The 18089-nt window shown below is 43.7% G+C and overlaps 1 protein-coding gene across 3 annotated transcripts in view; it reads right to left on the bottom strand.

The window, feature by feature from the left end:
- The window catches only part of LOC143339971 (piezo-type mechanosensitive ion channel component 2-like), a 44726-nt gene that overhangs the window by 2117 nt on the left and 24520 nt on the right, over window positions 1-18089 (bottom strand). Inside the window, exons 24-55 of one of the 3 annotated variants that reach the window (XM_076761537.1) lie at window positions 17660-17837; window positions 17490-17576; window positions 17099-17255; window positions 16878-16974; window positions 16602-16767; window positions 16399-16488; window positions 14424-14512; window positions 14259-14324; window positions 13566-13684; window positions 12684-12801; window positions 11709-11807; window positions 11157-11323; window positions 10498-11042; window positions 9864-10169; window positions 9693-9794; window positions 9466-9622; window positions 9189-9371; window positions 8346-8511; window positions 7719-7818; window positions 7048-7195; window positions 6837-6924; window positions 6614-6740; window positions 5944-6102; window positions 5506-5653; window positions 4475-4663; window positions 3952-3975; window positions 3160-3252; window positions 2899-3065; window positions 2355-2471; window positions 1701-1780; window positions 1318-1531; window positions 8-149 (exon numbers count right to left, since the gene is read on the bottom strand). In XM_076761537.1, coding sequence (XP_076617652.1) covers window positions 8-149; window positions 1318-1531; window positions 1701-1780; window positions 2355-2471; window positions 2899-3065; window positions 3160-3252; window positions 3952-3975; window positions 4475-4663; window positions 5506-5653; window positions 5944-6102; window positions 6614-6740; window positions 6837-6924; window positions 7048-7195; window positions 7719-7818; window positions 8346-8511; window positions 9189-9371; window positions 9466-9622; window positions 9693-9794; window positions 9864-10169; window positions 10498-11042; window positions 11157-11323; window positions 11709-11807; window positions 12684-12801; window positions 13566-13684; window positions 14259-14324; window positions 14424-14512; window positions 16399-16488; window positions 16602-16767; window positions 16878-16974; window positions 17099-17255; window positions 17490-17576; window positions 17660-17837 — 4688 coding nt within the window. The remainder of the gene's footprint in view (window positions 1-7; window positions 150-1317; window positions 1532-1700; window positions 1781-2354; window positions 2472-2898; window positions 3066-3159; window positions 3253-3951; window positions 3976-4474; window positions 4664-5505; window positions 5654-5943; window positions 6103-6613; window positions 6741-6836; window positions 6925-7047; window positions 7196-7718; window positions 7819-8345; window positions 8512-9188; window positions 9372-9465; window positions 9623-9692; window positions 9795-9863; window positions 10170-10497; window positions 11043-11156; window positions 11324-11708; window positions 11808-12683; window positions 12802-13565; window positions 13685-14258; window positions 14325-14423; window positions 14513-16398; window positions 16489-16601; window positions 16768-16877; window positions 16975-17098; window positions 17256-17489; window positions 17577-17659; window positions 17838-18089) is intronic. The other 2 variants (XM_076761538.1, XM_076761539.1) reach the window with 2 other exon arrangements.

Below are 18089 nucleotides of genomic sequence, written 5' to 3'. Positions count from 1 at the left end.
TGTATACCAGGAAGATGTCGGTGCAGAGTTTGAGGATGCGGTCGACACAGGGCAGCTCCTCAAACATGATGGAGTGACTGATCCCACTGAAGAACTCTCTGACAAACTTCCCAATGACCAGCACCACTGAGGCGTACAATCCCATGATGCTGCAAGGCCAGAGACACAAGAAGAAGACAAAGAAGAAGTAGAAAAAGAACGAGAATTACCTCCTCGTGGTTATTTGACTCCACCAATCAGTCAAGTTGCAGTTTACATCCATGTTGTTCCAGACTCATATAGTATCTGTGGTGAAGACTCTAACAGACATGGCATTCAACTCAGTCCACAGTCCACCTATTCATGTTGTCTCCACCACCATAACTCATCATTCCTACCACACACCTGGACACAGCACCTGTCCCTGAACAGAGCTCTTCTTCACAGCCATTGACATTCTGTGTCCCTCACTAGCTCCACCTAGCGGCGTACGAAGTCATCTCTTTCCAGCACTGTTTCACATAGTTATGGTTATTCCTTTAATCATGATGCTGATGTCTGTCAATGGAAACGTGCCGATCCCAAACAGAAATGTTAATAATTTATTAAAGGTTGGGACGAACGCATCGGCTCTAACGCCCAGCACAAATAGGCTGTAAACGTTCCTCTTCAATGTGAGATATCTATCCAGCAAGACTTTCATTTGAAATGATTTCATTTTGTGTGCAGACTTTTGGGGTGTGTGTGTGTGTGTGTGTTTGTGTGTGTTTATGAGTGTGTGTGTGTGCATGGTGTGCAGTGGTTTTGTAGGTCTATAGGTGTGTTCTTCTTTCAATTATACTACTGTTTTATGTTTTTATCTTTTGTCAAGCACCTTGTGTTGCATTTTCATGTATGAAAGGTGCTATATAAATAAAGTTTGATTGATTGATTGATTGATTGATTTTATATTGCAAACTAATGACCACAGCCAGCTGGTTTAACTGTGTCCTCAACACTATGACTCTTTCAACCAACCCAGAGTCAGTGGCTGTGGCAGAGTGAGTGTCGACAGGAAGCCCTTTGTCACCTGTGCCTTTGTGACGTGGTCTGTGAAGAGTGCTCTATAAATACAATAAAGACTGTAGTATCAACATGTATTACTACTGTGAGTGTACTGTAATAATGCCACAGGTACTGCGGTACCTCAAGGTGATTGCAGTGTCAACATTTGTTAATACTGTGAGTACTGTAACAATACTACAGTTACTACAATAATTGAAGGTGATTGTAGTGTCAATATCTGTTACTTCTGTAATAATACTCATGTCATTGCAGTACTAGAAAGGTAATGTGTACCCGTATCCAGCCAGGAAGCCCAGACTCGGAGGACTGACTTTATCACTGAACACAAACAGCTGAAGCCCCGCCTCCCTCCTGTCAGTCATTGAAGCACCGCCCCCCAACGGGACCAGACTGTCAGCCGGTTGGTCGACAATCCACCACTCCTGGATCTCTCGGCTCTGATTGGTTGACCGCTCCAGGGCCAGTAGGATGTCCTTGTAGTGCTCGTCTGATTGGAGGAGAGGGGAGAGAGGACAAAAAACTGAATTTTTCTCTAAAAGTTATATTTACTGTCATTGTGGGTATTTTTAGTCTCTTTGTGGTCATTTTGTGTATCTTTCTAGTTGTTTTGTGGTCGTATTGACTGTATTTAATGATAACCATGTAAGAATTAACACCTCTGTAAAGCTGTTCAATTGGTTTAGCGTTGGAATCGCTGGGAGCTCGAATGAAACAAGGAAACACGTCTTGTATCAGCCTGAAAACAAACACAGAGACATAAAGTTCCATTACACAAACATCTTTACATTTTATTCATCAAGAGCTATAAGGAGACAAAGGTCACTTCCTGCTGCTACAGGAAGTGTTGAACAGAACAGAAGCAGTGGCCCACATACAGTATTTGTATCTTTTAGTAACTTGTGAAAATCATTATTCATTATAACAAAAATTGTGTAGTGACAAAAGTATACCTGTCATAGCATGCTAACATTACAATTACAATTACAACCAGTCAATTGCAGATGCTTTGATCCAAAGCGAAGTACAGATTAAATCACACCCCGATGGTGCAGCATCGAGGGCAGTTTTTGGGGTTCAGTATCTTGCCCAAGGATACTTCAGCATGTGAACTGCCCAGGCCAGAGATCGAACCACCGACCTCCTGATTGGTGGACGACTGCTCTACCTCCTGAGCCACAGCCGCCCCAGTGCTAATCAGTTTTCCTGTAGCATGTTGGCTAATAACTGGATGACAGTATTTTGCTTAGAGTCCCACCTCCAGGCAGACTCCCACCTCTCTGCCCATACATAATCCCACTCCCAGTACTCACACAGGAAGTGCCCTGGTTCCGTTCAGCAGCAGGATCAGGTCCAGACGAGTCTGATCGTCCAGGTAGGTCACATGTTTACCTGAGGCAAGCTCCACCTTCGCCCCCAGACTTAAGTTCCTGTGTTAAAAAAAAAAGAACTGTTTTCAGGTTATGTTTGTTATGGTGGTGGGATGTACTACTACTGCTACAGCAACTTCTACTACTACTACATTGCTACTACCTCTATTACTAATACTAGTACTGCTATAGCAACTTCTACTACTCCTGACAATGCTACTACTTCTTCTACTACTACTACTAATACTGCTACAACAACTTCTACCACTACTGACACTGCTACTACCTCAACTACTAATTGTTCTACTACAACTACTACCCTTGAGGTAGGAGATGTATCACTGCTGCCACTTAAAGCACTGCCACTCCAAGTAAACCTTTATTGATTTTTTTAACAGTCGCATAACCAGAACAGTCCAGAACACAGTCAAGGGGCAGTATTAATAAACACTGATCATTGATTATTGATCAGTGGAGTGAAGCTGACCTTTGAACTGTCCAGGACACAGTCAGGGGGAAGTGGTCCAGGTTGAGCACCTGGCTCAAGTACTGCCTACTGGGAGGACTGATGGTCCACAGAGAGTTACTGCTGCCCTGCAGCTCTGCCACTGTCACATCCTCATGTCCGTATGCCTCTAGGAACTGCAAGGCACTCTGGGAAACAGGCCACAGAGTTACTGGAAGAAAACTACAAGCTGTAGAGCCAGTACTGCAATCAGTATGTGTAGCAGTACTGCAGAGAACTTACAGGTGTGTAGCTGTAGGAGCTGGTGAAGGAGATGAAGTCTTCCTCAGTCAGATCCTTCAGCTGATTCTGCTGTGCACTCATTGTGAAGATTGGCTGTCAACAACAACACATCAGTCATAGAACTACTATTATTACTACTAACAATGCTAATACTACTGCTACTGCTATTAATAAAGGTAACAGCAGGTCAGTTAAAGTACTGATGTTACTACTACCAATTCCTCTAATTCTACTACTTCAATTACTAAAGACTTTACTAAATTAGGTCAGTTATACAACTATTAAAACAAGTACTAATGCTGCCAATAGTACTGCTACTGCTATTATTAAAGGTAACAGCAGGTCGGTTATACTACGACTCATATAACTACTAACACCGCTAATACAATTGCAACTGCTATTAATTCAGACAACAGCAGGTTAGCTGTACCACTAACTAATACTACTACTAATATTGCCAATACTACTATCAACACCATTCTCAACAAAACAATACTTGGTTAGTAATCAGAATCGGATTCAGAAACGTTATTAATCCCCAAGAGGAAACTGGGTCAGCTGCAGTTGCTCCCATAATAGAACAAGAAAAATAAAATAGAAACAGGAAATAAGAAATATCTTGGAGAGTATGTAAAAATGTGAAAATAATGCTAATAACTCTACTGCTGTAAACAAGACCACACCTGATCAATAACAGTAAACTACAACAACCTTTTTACCACTACATCAACATAAACACACCATCAGTCACAATGCTAATAAAGCTACTGTTAGTACTGCTGCTAATACAACCTGTATTCCAGCAATGACGTAATGCTGTGTGAACATCAATAAACAGGAAGTGATCAGCTGATCTGATCCTCTGACACAAACTGACCTGAAAACAGCTCAAAAGCAATATATTTATCACAGTGAGGATGGAGCGAGGTTCACCACTTTGTGAAAACATGACTGGATGAAGGAGATGAACACATGAAGCTGCTGCCAGTGAACAGTTTGATTATTGATTATTGATTCTGGTTTTATTTACATTTTAGTCCAGTCTTGTTTGGAGTCAAGATTGTACTATGACTGCAACTACTATCATCAACAAGAGCAGGTCATGGAGAGTACAACTAATTCTACTGCTACAACTACTACTGTTACTAATACATGTGTCAGCAAAACAACTGAGTCAGTGCCATTAACAAAGTTATACTACTAATACTGAACTACTACTACGATTACTACTGTAAACATAAATACCTTATCAGTGACAATACTACTAAGACTAGAGGTCTCACTGTACTATGTCCAGCTCAATAGGTGAGGTTACCTGGAAGCCTCCCAGTGTGATTGTCAGAGAGACGTCCAGTGGTCGGTTGACGACTCCGGCTACAGATTTGATGAGCGACATGAAGAGCAGTGGAAACCAGACGATACAGATGAGCAGCAGAACAATCAGACCGCCCATCCCATACTTCACCACCCGCTTCTTCTTTTGACCCCGAGGCTGAGGGTACCTCTGTGTACAAATACACACAAAACAAACCCAAATACATTAATATAAGTATATATACACATTTCTGACTGCAAGGCTGAGGGTACCTCTGTGTACAAATACACACACATACAGAAATATTAGCAGAGCGGTCAGTGGCTGCAGGGCCTTCTCCCATCATGCCTGGTCTTTAACTCATGTTTTATCACCTTCAGCTCGTGCTCGTCCTTCATCACCTTGTCACCAACTATAAACCTTGGACAACTTTGGGTTTTGTTTTCTGTTTCCCACAAGCTGCGGAGTGACTGCGAGTGTTTTCCTATCTTTTCATTTTCATCTTTTTCATGACTGTTACATGGAGAGTTTTGGGGATTTGGGGGGTTGTGTGAGTTTGCAGTCCACCAGTGTTTGCTGGTCAGTGTGCTGAACGCAGACGGGAAGCACGGCGTGAAGACTTTGCTGAATTTGTCTCTTCTGTGGAGGACTGCTGACCGTCACAGCAGTATTATATCAAATTTGCTGCTCATACCAACAGTGCTGTGATCATCTTTGGGCAGTGTTGATCACGTCATGTCTACGTCTGTTCTGTTCTGCCTCTCACCACCCGGCTAAAAGAGTGAGTGTCGAATTGCTGCCTTCTTCTTCTTCTGCTGGGTTTTAGCAGCATTACGTCCATCTGCTGGAGTGCAACATCTTCACAGTGCAAAGTCTTTACAATGTCCACCCAAAGTGATCCCTGTTGTAACACTGTCCATTCTGTAATCCAGACCCATTCATGTGCTGCGTAAAAGTGACGTGCACCCCTGACTATACAAACGAAATTAACAAATACTCATACAAATACATGTACACACACAGAGACATACCTTCTCAGACTCTCTCCAACACTTCAAGACGAAGCAGTGGGCATAAACGTCCTCCACACAGATCCAAGAGGAAAGAGACAGAGTGGTGTCTGTCCACACCCAGTCCATTACTGCCCTCAGCTCTGTAAGGAAGGGAACCAGACGGAAACTAGAGGCAGACAGACAGGTAAACAGACAGACAAGTGAGAACAGACAGACAGGAAATAACAGACAGTCAGTCAGTCAGAGGCAACAAATGTCAACAGTCAGGCAGTTAAAGCAGTGTCTGGGAATATTATGTTGTTAAAAAGTTCATTTTTTGAACAGAGTCTGGTGCAGAGCTGTTACTAACTCCTGTGACAAACAGTTTCCCTCTGTTTCCAGTCTTTATGCTAAGCTAGGCTACCAGTTGGGCAGTGGGACTGTTTTGGTCTCTATTGGACTCTGACGGTGACTCACCCCTGGAACAGGAAGAGATTGAGGTAGTTATAACTCTTCGTCAGGAAGTTTCCCAGAACTCGTGTCGGGTAACCAGACCGAATCTGATAGGCTGACAGACCGAAGTAAACACATTTGACAAAATACCAGAGCTGAGCCACCAGGTTCTGATTGAAACGCCTGGAGACAGACGGACAGGTGAGAGAGACAGATAGAAATCAGATGTTATTTCCAGCAGTGGCCATCATCACACCAACAGCAGCAACGCATTGATTTGTAACCGCAGCAGCTTATCAGTAGTTTATCAGTACTTGAGATGACCTGTTCATTATCGCCACTTGTCAGGAAGAATGAAATCTGTCTTACTTTTAATGGTAACTATGGTGATAATTAGCACAAAATGACACTTTGTCTGCTAAGTGTCTCATGTTACGTATCTTAACTTAGCCTGACTTTACTTATTATCTTCCTTCAAACGTCTGCAGCTTAGTGCTAATGCTGCTGCTAACACCTTCTGCTGTTGATAACTGCTGCTATTGTAGCACTAAATGCTGCTGCTAACTGCTGTGTACTGACCAATGGGAGTCCCTGCATCACAAGATAAATGTAACCAGATGAGTTCTTGTTATTTCTGAGTCAAACAGTTACGATACAACTTCATTATGTTAATAAGGAAGCAAAGGTGGGTTACCTCTCAGTGACCGTTGGCAGGATGAAGAACATCCAGAAGTGAATCCCAAACACCAAAATCACCTGAAAGACCAACTTGCCCAAAACTGTCTTCCTCAAATATAAAGCTCTGTCTATCACCATGGTACCTGCAGACAGACAGGTGCACAGTGAGACAGGTAAACAGACAAACAGACAGACAGACAGACAGACAGACAGGCAGGCAGGCAGGCAGGTAGACGCACCAAACTGGATGAGAACCATCACCAAGAAAGCTTCAGGAACTTGGTCTTCTGAGAGGGAGGAAGTTATGTCAGCAGCCGCAGAGTGTTTCTGGGGAATTCAAATAAGATAAAACAGAATAAAATGACATGAAGAAGAATCAGAGTCCACTGAGATCAATAATGTTTGAGCAAGTGAAGCCTGATGTGATGCAGTTAGCAAATCAAACTTTACTCCAAAAGCCCAGAAGCCGAAGACGATGATGATGAAGTCGACGGTGTCGGCAAGGAACATGAGAACGTAAACATCTGTGACGGCGCTGTATTCTGGTTGAACGAGAGCTTTGAAGAACTGGAGGACCGGACGGTAGAGAGACATACATCTAACAGAGAGAGAGAGAGAGAGAGAGAGAGAGAGAGAGAGCTTCAACTCATTAACACTAATGACAACATGAAACAGAAACTTAAATACAAATAAATAATAATAACAAAAAGAAGAAGAGGAAGGGGAGGAGGGAGACCAATAAAGACAAGGGCCTTTGTTTTTGTGGCTTCACTCATCTTCTATCTATCTGCTGGATAATCAGTGCTTCAGCAGCAGTTGATCACTTCGTGATTCTCTCGTCTTATTCAGTAGACAGTTCATAAAGGGCAACAATCGTGGTCATATCAGAAAAAAAACAGTTCAGATATATTATTACCTTCCTTTTTCTCATTATCATGTTATTCTTTTTTTTTTTTTTTAAACTTATTATCATGTTATTCTTGCATTTTATGTTATATCTAATCCATCAAGTATAAACTGTGTTGAGTGATAAACTGTGTGTTTCAAATGGTCAACTATATTTGGGCAACAAACACTAAAAGAATGTCGTTGGACAGTGGTTAGCTTTAGTGTTAGCATACCTGCTAACAGAGTACATCTTGGCTCTGATGGAAAGTTCTCTGAGCTTCTCCAGCAGCAGATCGAACCTGCTGGGCTGCTGAGCTCTAGAGCTCAAACTTTCTGAAAATACAGACAAGGAAAACATCAACAGCACTGAAACAATAAAGCATTAGTTTCTGTCATATTCCAACAGTCGATCCATTTTCCACTGCTGGAAAATTCCCTCATTCCTGATCTCCAGCTCCTCCTGCGCGCTCCTGAAATGTTCTCTGGCTGTTATCTATTGTTTTTGAAAACCCAGTTCAGACAAAATCAACAACTTCCATATGACTGATGCCTTGATGTCTGCATTCCCAGGCTAACCAGGCTCATGTCGTTCACTGCCCTTCACACCGTCACAGCCAACTCCTCCACGAGCACCTCTTCACCTCATGGTCTGGTGAGCTGGACCTGGACCAGGACCTGTCACTGGTCGAAGCCCCAATCATCATCTTTCCTCTCAAAACAAACCCTGCCTTTCTGCTGCCCAAACCAAGTAACACTAGTCTCAGAGAAGCGGCTGCGATGGCTGATGAGGTCGGGGTGTTCACTGTGGAGCACGACAGAAACCTTTTAGAACTGCTGTGTTCAGGTGTGTTAGATTCTACCTGCTGGAGAGCGCAGCTGGGTGGAGCTGGAGCGAGTCTGTCTCCTGCCTCGTCGCCGCAGCGTGTTGGAGGGATCAGCGGGATCGATGGTGGTGTCAGCCTGTTTGTCGTGGTGACAGTGTGTGTCGGTCTCCATGGTAACAGTCTGGTCCCACAGTCCATGGCACTGCATCGGAGAAAGAAGAGTCATAGAAAAATGCAGTGCTTTCTCTTGAGTTTGGTTCAGTGATGCTATGGTTTAGTGTTTTTACAGTCAGTTCGGCTTGGTGATGGTACAGTTCATTGTTTTTTACCTTGACTATGCCTCTGTGATACTATAAATTTAGTGTTTTCTACCCATGAGTATTGTAAGGGTCTAGCAGGATTCATCCCTCATTCCTCATGTGCCCTGTTTGTCTCTCTCTTTGTGTCTATGGGTTTGTCTGTTTCAGGTAGGGCATGGCACAGTTTCATCGTCCCACCTACTTACCTGCACACTCAATGACAATCCCCTCAGTGATTACACCTGTAGCCAGCACTATATTAAGCCCGGTCCTTCACTCTTCTTTTTGGCTGATTCTCCCAGTTATTTTCAATTTTCTTGTGTTGTTTTTTTTTTTTACCTGACTAATCCCAGTCTTCCTTTTGGGACTCCTAATCGTCTCAGATCTCCAGTTCACCGTCCAGTCTGCCCCACTCCACCACTCGGGATTTACACCAGTAACAAATTACATAATAAAGTGCACTTCTGGTTGAACTTTCACGTCGTCTTCGAGTCTTTGAGAGTTTTACTCTTTGGTCATGAATTATCTTAAACATGACAAGTATGGTTTGTTAATGCTATAGTTTATAGTTGTTTCTTACCTTGAGTATTGCTCGGTGGTAGAACAAAGCAAGCAGCTGCAGTAGGTCATACAGGACGTAGCCTTCCTTCTTCTCCACCCCTAGGATGTTTGGGGGGTGGAACGGTTTGGAGCGGTCCACCTCCAGCTTCTGGTTGAATGGAAAGAAGCCAAACTGGAAGAAATACTTGATGACTATGGTGGCCTGAGGACACAGGTAGACAGACAGGTAGACTGAATGCATTGCCTGTTGACTTATGAATAATAAAGTTCAGTATCAGCAGCAGAGTGGTGTGCACCTCTGTGTAGATGATAGCTGTCATCCAGAAGGTCTTACTGGGCCGAGGGACAGACAGCGTCGCCCAGAGAAACACCAAAATAGGAAGCACCAATGTCAGACAGCTGGCAGACACCATGTGGTTCAACACGATGACCAGGTAACACACCGTCTCCGACCTGAGACAGGGACCATTTGAGTATCGTAGCTGAGAGGAATTTGTGGAGTTACCTGTGGTGCAGAGTTTACCTGGCTGCCAGGATGTTGTAGATGGCGTAGCACAGCTGGAGCAGCTGGTGTTGGTTGCTGTAGAAACGGTCCGATGATTCCAGCTCCTCGTTATAGAAAGTCCTAAAACACGGAGTTTGAATCACCAGCACTTTCCAGGTGAATGATCGCTGTGGCTCACCTATGACTTACCTGTTCCTCAGCAGTTCACTGGCTGTCAGCTCCTGTGTCTGAGACACCAGTGGACAGGAAGTGAAGGCAGAGTCAGTCAGAAAGTCACTCCTCTCCCCTGGAGTCTGAAGCAGGAGCTGCCTGTATCCTGATGCCACCTCCCTCCTCCGCCTTTGTTCCCCCACCTCCTCTTGCAGGTCGAGGCCCAGGACGAGGCTGTAGGAGGGTGGGAGGAGGAGAGAGGAGGGGGAAGCGAGGGAGGAGGCGCTGGTGAAGGTGTGAGTTGGCTGTATGTCAACAGGAAGTTGGTGGTTTAATTCTTCACCACTGTTTGAACACATAGAGAAAAGTACTTAATACCATTGACGTCCAGCTGATGATACGCTAATCTCTTGGACCAACAAACTGATAAAAGCAGCAGTGAGCTGGGAAGAGCTATCCTTTGATCCTTTTAACACATTCAATGCTAAGTCAGACCTTTCAAAGAGAAAGACTCCCTCTCCCTGTCTGATTCTGTCCATCTGTCTCTCTGTCTGTCTGTCTGTCTGTCTGTCTGTCTGTGTCTAATTCAGTCTGTCTCTGTCTGTCTGTCTGTTTGTCTGTCTCTCTGTCTTGGGAATGGATTCATTCTTGTTGTTATTTCAGGAGGACCAACCTGTGAGCCCAGCTGATCCTTTCATTCTCTGAGAGTGACATAGAGGACGAAGACTTAACTCTCTCCATCCTGGACAGTTTGGGTCGCTGTCTTTGGCTGGTTTTAGCCACCAAGCATTCTGGGTAATCTTCACTTTTAATTTCCACTGCTGAGGTTGGAGCTTGTGAGGTTTCTGCTGAAACTGGCTCAACTACACCTCCTGATCCTGCTCGTGGTTCTGTTTCATCAAGACCATCTACTCCTGATAATAGTTCTGGTCTTGGTTCAAGTGGCTGTCCTTCCGATATTGGCTCTGCTCCTGGTTCTGATTTATCTGGATAATCTCCTCCTGGTTTAGTTTCTGGTGTCTCTTCTGTTGCCTGACCTCCTGCCTCTTCTTCTTCCATATCAGAATTCACTTCTTCTTCTCCTTCTTCCTTTCCTCTGTTTGCTGAGGTCTGCATCTCTGTCTCATGGGTGCTGTAGTCCAGACTTGTCTCTCTAGAGCTTTTCATCATCTGTTCTTGGTAGTAAAAATGGATTGCCTCTCTGGTGGGAACATTTCCCTTAACAAACAAACAAAAACTAAATCAGCACAACTGTTTCAGCCATGGTAGCCATCTTTGTTGAAGTTTCAACATGTGCACCTGCTGTAGCAGACCGTAGTCCTGAGTCTTTACCTGCTTGGCCTGTTGCATTAGCATGCAGCGTTCGATACGGAGGACGGTGGAGATGTCGATGTGTTCCTGACACAGACCGCTGAGCCAGCCAGTCAGAGAGTCCAGCAGAGCCGACAGCAGAACCCAGCAGAATCTCAATGTGTTCGAGATCCGACGCAGCACTGTGTCTAAAAGACACAGCGGGTGAAGATCGTCATCTTCATCGTTCACAAACACATCTTCAAAGTGACTGTCAAGGTTAGAAGCTGACTTTCATTTTATCTGCAAATTCTTTGGTTTGATGGAATTTTAGCAAATCTGGGACCTTCTTAGAATCTGCTGATCAAATCTGGATCCAGTCATACCCCTTCCTGAACCCACTTATGTCTAACGTTCAGCTTTTGAGCATAACTACAATCATAACTGAGTAGAAAGCTCAAATCCACACCTTCCAGGTTCTGTTCCAGAAATAAGAAAACTTCACACACACACACACACACACACACACACACACACACACACACACACACACACAAACACACACACACATATTCCAGGTGGTCGACCCCCCACCTGGGCCCTCCTCCTCGTCCTCCTCCTCATCCTCGTCCTCGTCCTCCTCCTCCTGTCTGTCTTCCTCCGGCTCCTCTGTCACTTCTATAACTCCAGCTGCTGAACAGGTAGAGGAGTCACAGTTAGCTGATTGGTTCAGGTGACACTGATATGCAGATGACACACAACTTGACATTTCCTTTGTCTAGATAACATAAACACTGTTCGAGTGACTTCCTGTCATTACACAGAAGAAAAACTGATGTTTGTATGATGGGTAAGTAACATTTGAAACGATCTAATGAAATACTAAATTCATCAAGGACATCTGGAGTCAAAGGAAGATGGACTGGCTGTAGATTTGTGAAGATGTTTCACCTCTCAACTGAAAAGCTCCTTCAGTTCTTTTGGATGGTGTACAGAGCGTTCAGCCTCTCAGGTCTTTAGGTCTTCCCATTCTGCTCCTTATTGCTTTTATAGTTTACGGATAAACCACATACTGAAAGTATCCTTGGGCAAGATACTGAATCCCAAAACTGCCCCCAGTGCTGCGCCATCGGTGTGTCAATTCACATGTACATCGCTAATGACTAATTGTAATTGTAACTGTAAACAAGCCTCCATCAGTGTGGTGGTGCCTCGTCATTAAACCCACACAGAACATTGTAATAACAAAGATACAAACTGTAGAGATTATCATTAAGACTAATAAAGATTTCCATTTTTAAGCACTTTCATTCAGAAATGTCAAGCAGATCCATCCTGTCTGCTGAGTTTGTGATCTACAAAACTTTAAGGAGTGATCTCGACCTGAACACCCTGCCAACTCCTGCTGGAGGAGGGTTCCATGAGGGAGCGCTGTGAGAGGAGCACAACACAGCATCGTTGACTGCATCAGTAAACATAATCGAGGAAGACAGAAAACACATTTGTCTACATGAGGACAGCACCTCCTCTGTTCTCCTTCTCCTAAACATAATCTCTTCCCCTCCTCACCTCCTCTCTTGGTCTCTTTCCTGCTCCTTCGTTCAGTGGAGTTCTTCCACTGTTTCTTTTGGTTGCTTCGAGCTCTCATGGCTGTTCTGGAGTCTGTTATCCAGGCGTGATAAACAAACTGACAAACAGACAGAAAACATTATTTTGTTGAGTTGAGTCCAAAGGTAAAAATGACAATTTTGTCCTTTGATCTGAACTTTGGCGATTCTATTCAGTCTCACAGGTCTACATGAGTCTCGACCTCTTCTTTCTGGAAGACACGTCAGGTGTGTGGTACAGGTGTCTTTTGTTCACCGTCATCAAAACGTCTATTTATGGGAATATCTAGAAACCAGCAGAGCTCCTCAGACGTAAAGAATCCACTCAGGGAGAACTGAATCTCTTCTGGAGACTCTGGTGGAACAGTATTTTTACTTCATCTGTCCTCCAGCCTCCACTTGACAGAATCCTGTGTTTGTCCTTCCATTGTTTCAGGTTTGCTTCTCTGACTGAAGTCTCTCTCAGACGTCTTTGGGTTTCACTGTGTGATCAGATTAACAGGATTAACCAGCTACAAGTTTTTGGCTCTCAGGCTGCATACAGGGTTGTTGGGGCTGCCAGCGTGGTCTTCAGAGCAATATCTTAATTTACAGTAAACAGTCTCGAAACTAAATGTTAATCAAACATCATCTTTCTTAAACGGTCACTAGGGTGCTTTAAGTGAGTGGAGGTATACAAAGAAGAGCTGACTCTGGTAAATGGACCTCGAGTCAAAACTTGTTTCCTCTGTTTGTAGACGGAGTTGAGACGCTGGTTCCCAAAGGGGTTAAGGCCACTTCATATCCTCAACCCTTGTCACAGGTTACAGGTCTTTATGGTTGTGAGGAGTTTCTGGAGACTCACCTGGAAGGCTGATTTCTCAGGTAGCTCCTCCTCCTTCTTCTCCTCTTCCTCCTTCTTTTCCTCCTCCACCTCCTCCTCACTATCTGTCTCAAACAGGTAGTAGTCACCACTCCTCACCACTGAAGACAGACAGACAGTTCGGACGGATAGACAGTTACTTAGAAAGACCAAAAAGTGCAGAAAAAATGGCTCTGAATGAGAGAGTGATGATAGATAGATAGATAGATAGATAGATAGATAGATAGATAGATAGATAGATAGATAGATAGATAGATAGATAGATAGAAAGAATTCCACAAATTTTAAGTAAAAGGCATGCAATAAATAATCTAAAAGCACATCAAGCAAGGAGTTAAAAGTTAAAGGTAAAAAAAATGTAAAAATGTCCACATGTCCAGTACTTTAAATAAAATTAAAGATGTCCAGTGCAAACAGAATTAAAATTAAAGATGTCCAGTGCAAACAGAATTGAAGGTAAAAATGTCCAAACAGAAGTAAAAGTAAAAATGTCCAGTGCAACAGAAAGCAAGTTTAAATGTCAAGTGTTTAAATGAGTTTAAGTGAGATGTCCAGAGTTTAATGTCCAGTGCAAACAGAAATCAAGTTAAGGTGCACGTTGAACAGAGTGTTGTACAGATTCCATTGAGAACACTGAGGAATGTTGACATTAATGTCAGAGGTCATGTGACTCACTGGAGGCATGGTTTACCCACGGTTTCCACCACTCCTTCTGCCGCTGCCCCTTCTTGTTTTCTTGACCTACAAATCAAATCAAAACATGACAATAAACAAAATCAATTCACTCCGATTATGGGTATTTCACACTGTTACCATGGCAACCGCTATTTGTTTACAGACCGTCAGTATGGAAGCTGTCTTGGGTCAAACTCAACATTTTCTCCTTTCCTCTGCGGAACTTCTGCTGTCGAGATTTAATCCTCTCCATCCTGAAGGAAACACAGAGGCAGGAAGTGGTTCAAAGGTCAGTCCAGCCTTGTTTCACAGCTCCCAGGTCTTTTTCAGGTGTCCAGCATTTCAAGACAACACAGGACAGGTTTGTCCAGCAACACATGGTCAAGGATTTGACAGACAAAATTTAACAAACAGCATGATGCAGCGGCTCGACGCCTGATTTTTAAACATGATGTCAAAGTTCAGATCTTATTGAATCAAGTCACGGCTGTTGAATGAGATCTGTCTTGGTCTCCAGTCGAGTCTCCTTGATCTGTCTCATGGATGTTTAGAGTCAGACCTGAATCAGCCTTGCTGGTGTTGTGACTCGGATTCAATCCTGTGCTGAAAGTGAGTTGTCCTGGTCTTCGTGGTTTGACTCAGACTCGTCTCGCTCTCAAACCTGTCGGTCTCTGTGTTTTCACTCAGACTCACCTTAAAGTCTCAGTCTTGTTTTGACTCGGACTCCTCTCGGCCTCTGTCCTGTTTTGACTGAGCGAGTTCGTGGCTGTTGAACAAACTACACAAATGTGTGATTTACCTTTGGCTTTAATAGAAGTATTTCATGTTTGATTTTTACAGCAGCAAAGGCTTGGATGAGGACTCTCTTCTCTTAGATTATCCAAGGGGGGCTGAATCAAGGGCACTTGGTTGTAGAAACTTGAACATTTTACCTCTCGTCCAAGAGGCTTCTTCAGTTGTAAATGACTGGTGGGGAATCTCAGGTATTTAACCTCTGTGGGGTCATTTTCAAGGTCATTCATATGACCTGGGTCGTTAGTGCTCCTGGCTGTGTAATGGCAGTTGTCAGAGTCGTTGGAGTCACCTGAAAGCAGGTGTATTTGTTGGAGTTGTCACATGAGGCCATCTGTGAATATACCCCCACAGATGTTAAATACCCGGGACTCCCGACCAGTCAGTTAGAACTGAAGAAGCCTCTGGGATGAACCAAACCCAGGACAGCCCAGGATGCAGAGCTGCAGTCCTAGACGCCTCTTCTGGCTACTCCAGTTACCATTTTACCATGACCTGGATGACTTTGGGTCTTCACACACTCTTGGTTTAGAAGTATTTTGTACCTTTAAAAGATCTTTTTACAAAAACAGCTGCTGGAAAGGGTCATCTTTTATTCAGACCAATAGGCTTCGTGGTCATAGTGACATGGACTTACAGGTGTTTTCACTCAGACTTGTTTCGGTTTTAAGGACATTTGGACTGCAAAAAGCGAAATCTAAGGTGAAATGTCTTAAATCAAGGCAATATATGCTTGTTTTTTGTCTGACAGGACATTTTTTGGTACCAGGCAGTTTTTATGTTACAGTGTTTCACCTGCAACACTTTTAAAGTAACTGTGGTTCTTTGAGATCCGATGTTTTTACTTGTTTTGAAAATCTTGGTACGTGAAAATTTCCAGTTCTGCTGGCAGATATTTTTGCTTATTTTAAGTAATATTTTTACAGTTAAAATGTTTTACAGTTTTTTCTTGCTATTGAGAGATGACTTTTTGCAGTGTCGGGCCTGGCTAGGTGTATGGACTATTTCGACTTTGTCTTGTCTTGGTCTTAAATGTTTTTTGACTCATCTCATCCCTGCTGGTGTCTTGACTCTGACTTATTTTGGTCTTGAGGGTCTTTCAGTGTTTTGACTCACACCTCTGACATAGAGTCATCTCAGTCATAAGCCCCATTAGAGCCACACTTGTCTGGTCTTGTGGACAATGTGATGTTTTGGCATGGACTTTTCTTGGGCTTGAGCCTGTCTGGATTTATTCTTGACTCCATCTCTTGACTGCTTGTAGTTACTAAAGTCTCATGAGCATTTTGACTGAGACTTGTCGCGGTCTCAAGCCTGTTTAGACTCAGTCTGGACTCGACTGTCTTACTGTCTTTTCAGCAGGTCCATGGATGTCTTCTCCACCTCTAGCCTTGCTCTGACAGCTTTTACTGTGGATGCCTCAAAGAGCTCCGCCCCCCTACACACACACACACACACACACACACATACACACACACACACACACACATTAACATCATGTGACTGAGTGTGCGTTAATGTATGTGTCTTTATGTGTGTTGCAGTGTGTACCTGGAGGCCAGAAGCTGTGTATTTCGCAGGTCCAGGACCACATACAGGAAGTAATGACTCCTGAAGACTCTCCTCTGAAGCAACAGGAAACAGAAACAGACCCCGTCCCAGATGATCCCCGCCTCGTCGCTTGGCAATTCGCACTGTTTACTGCTCTGCTGCTCCGCTGCAGGAAGTGACCCATACATAAACAACAACACACAAACAACAGAGGGGCAGGCAGAGAGGTAAGCAGACAGGTAGACAGACAGTGAGACAGACAGACAGTTTACATACGTTTAGTGTATCCTTTGATGGTGCAGGCCAAACTGAAGAGCTGAATCAGCCAACAGTGATTCAACACCAATGACTTAATGAAGCCACAGGCCAGGATCTGGACACAGATGGACAGACAGACAGACAGACAGACAGACAGAGAGAGGGAGTGAGAGAGAGACAGAGAGAGACACAGTATATTTTACCTGTATGAATGACTGTGTGATGATGATGCATCTTACCGACAGAATATTCTTCATGGTGATGACAAACACATTGTAGCCAATCAGACAGTCCCAGTACACCAAGATGGATCTGACTGGTTTCAGCAGCAGGTCTCCGCCCACCAACAGGAAGTAGAAACAGGCGACCAGGTAACCCATACAGAAGATACTGATCCTGGAACAGGGAGTAGAAACAAGTCACCAGGTAACTTATCGGTACAATGAGCAACAAGTTCAAGTGCCTTTACAGGTTTAACAAAAAAATCACGTGTGATCACAAACAACTGACTGAATCCTGAATATTCAGGTTTTACAAACATTTTGGTCTCCTGTGCTTCTGCTCTGAGAAACAATGATGTTACCTTCAGAAGAAATTTTAATTCAGGTACCTATGGCTCTGCCCACTCACCTGGTGGTCCCAGTGATGAAGATGATGGTGAGAACGAACCAGAACATGTAGCTGAAGATGATCACCTTCATCATGTCCAGGTAAGACCTGCACATATAGAGGTTAGACAGGTTAACAGACAAAGACAGACAGCCAAGGAAACAGACAGGCGGGCAGTGGGTGGGGTTTACCTGCACATCATGAAATCAGGGACGGTGTTGAGGTGGAGTCGTCTGATTAGATCTGACACCTGGCCGTCATCTCCCACCAGCTCACTGTTGTCTCCTGCGAGGATCTGAACTGACGACTGAAGCTCGTCCTCAAACACCTGCAGCTGCAGAGAGGCCGCGAGGAGCAAAAAGAAATCATCTGAAAGATCAAGACAGTAAAACACAAGATACAGTCAGTAAACATGCATTTGACATTTTTAGCTTTAACTCTGAATTTTGGATATTACAAAATGTTTTGATCAAATCCCAAATTTTCTCTTGCAGAACTTTTGTATAAAACCAGAAACAAGAATTTCGAGGATTGCTCACAAAAACATTGCATAAATAAATTTTAGCTTTTTTTAATCTTTTTATCTTTATCATGCACCAAATGGCAGTTCAGAGTATTCGG

This window comes from Chaetodon auriga, chromosome 21, assembly GCF_051107435.1.
Source record: "Chaetodon auriga isolate fChaAug3 chromosome 21, fChaAug3.hap1, whole genome shotgun sequence".
NCBI lineage: Eukaryota > Metazoa > Chordata > Actinopteri > Chaetodontiformes > Chaetodontidae > Chaetodon > Chaetodon auriga.
This window is presented reverse-complemented; position numbering and strand designations above follow the sequence as displayed.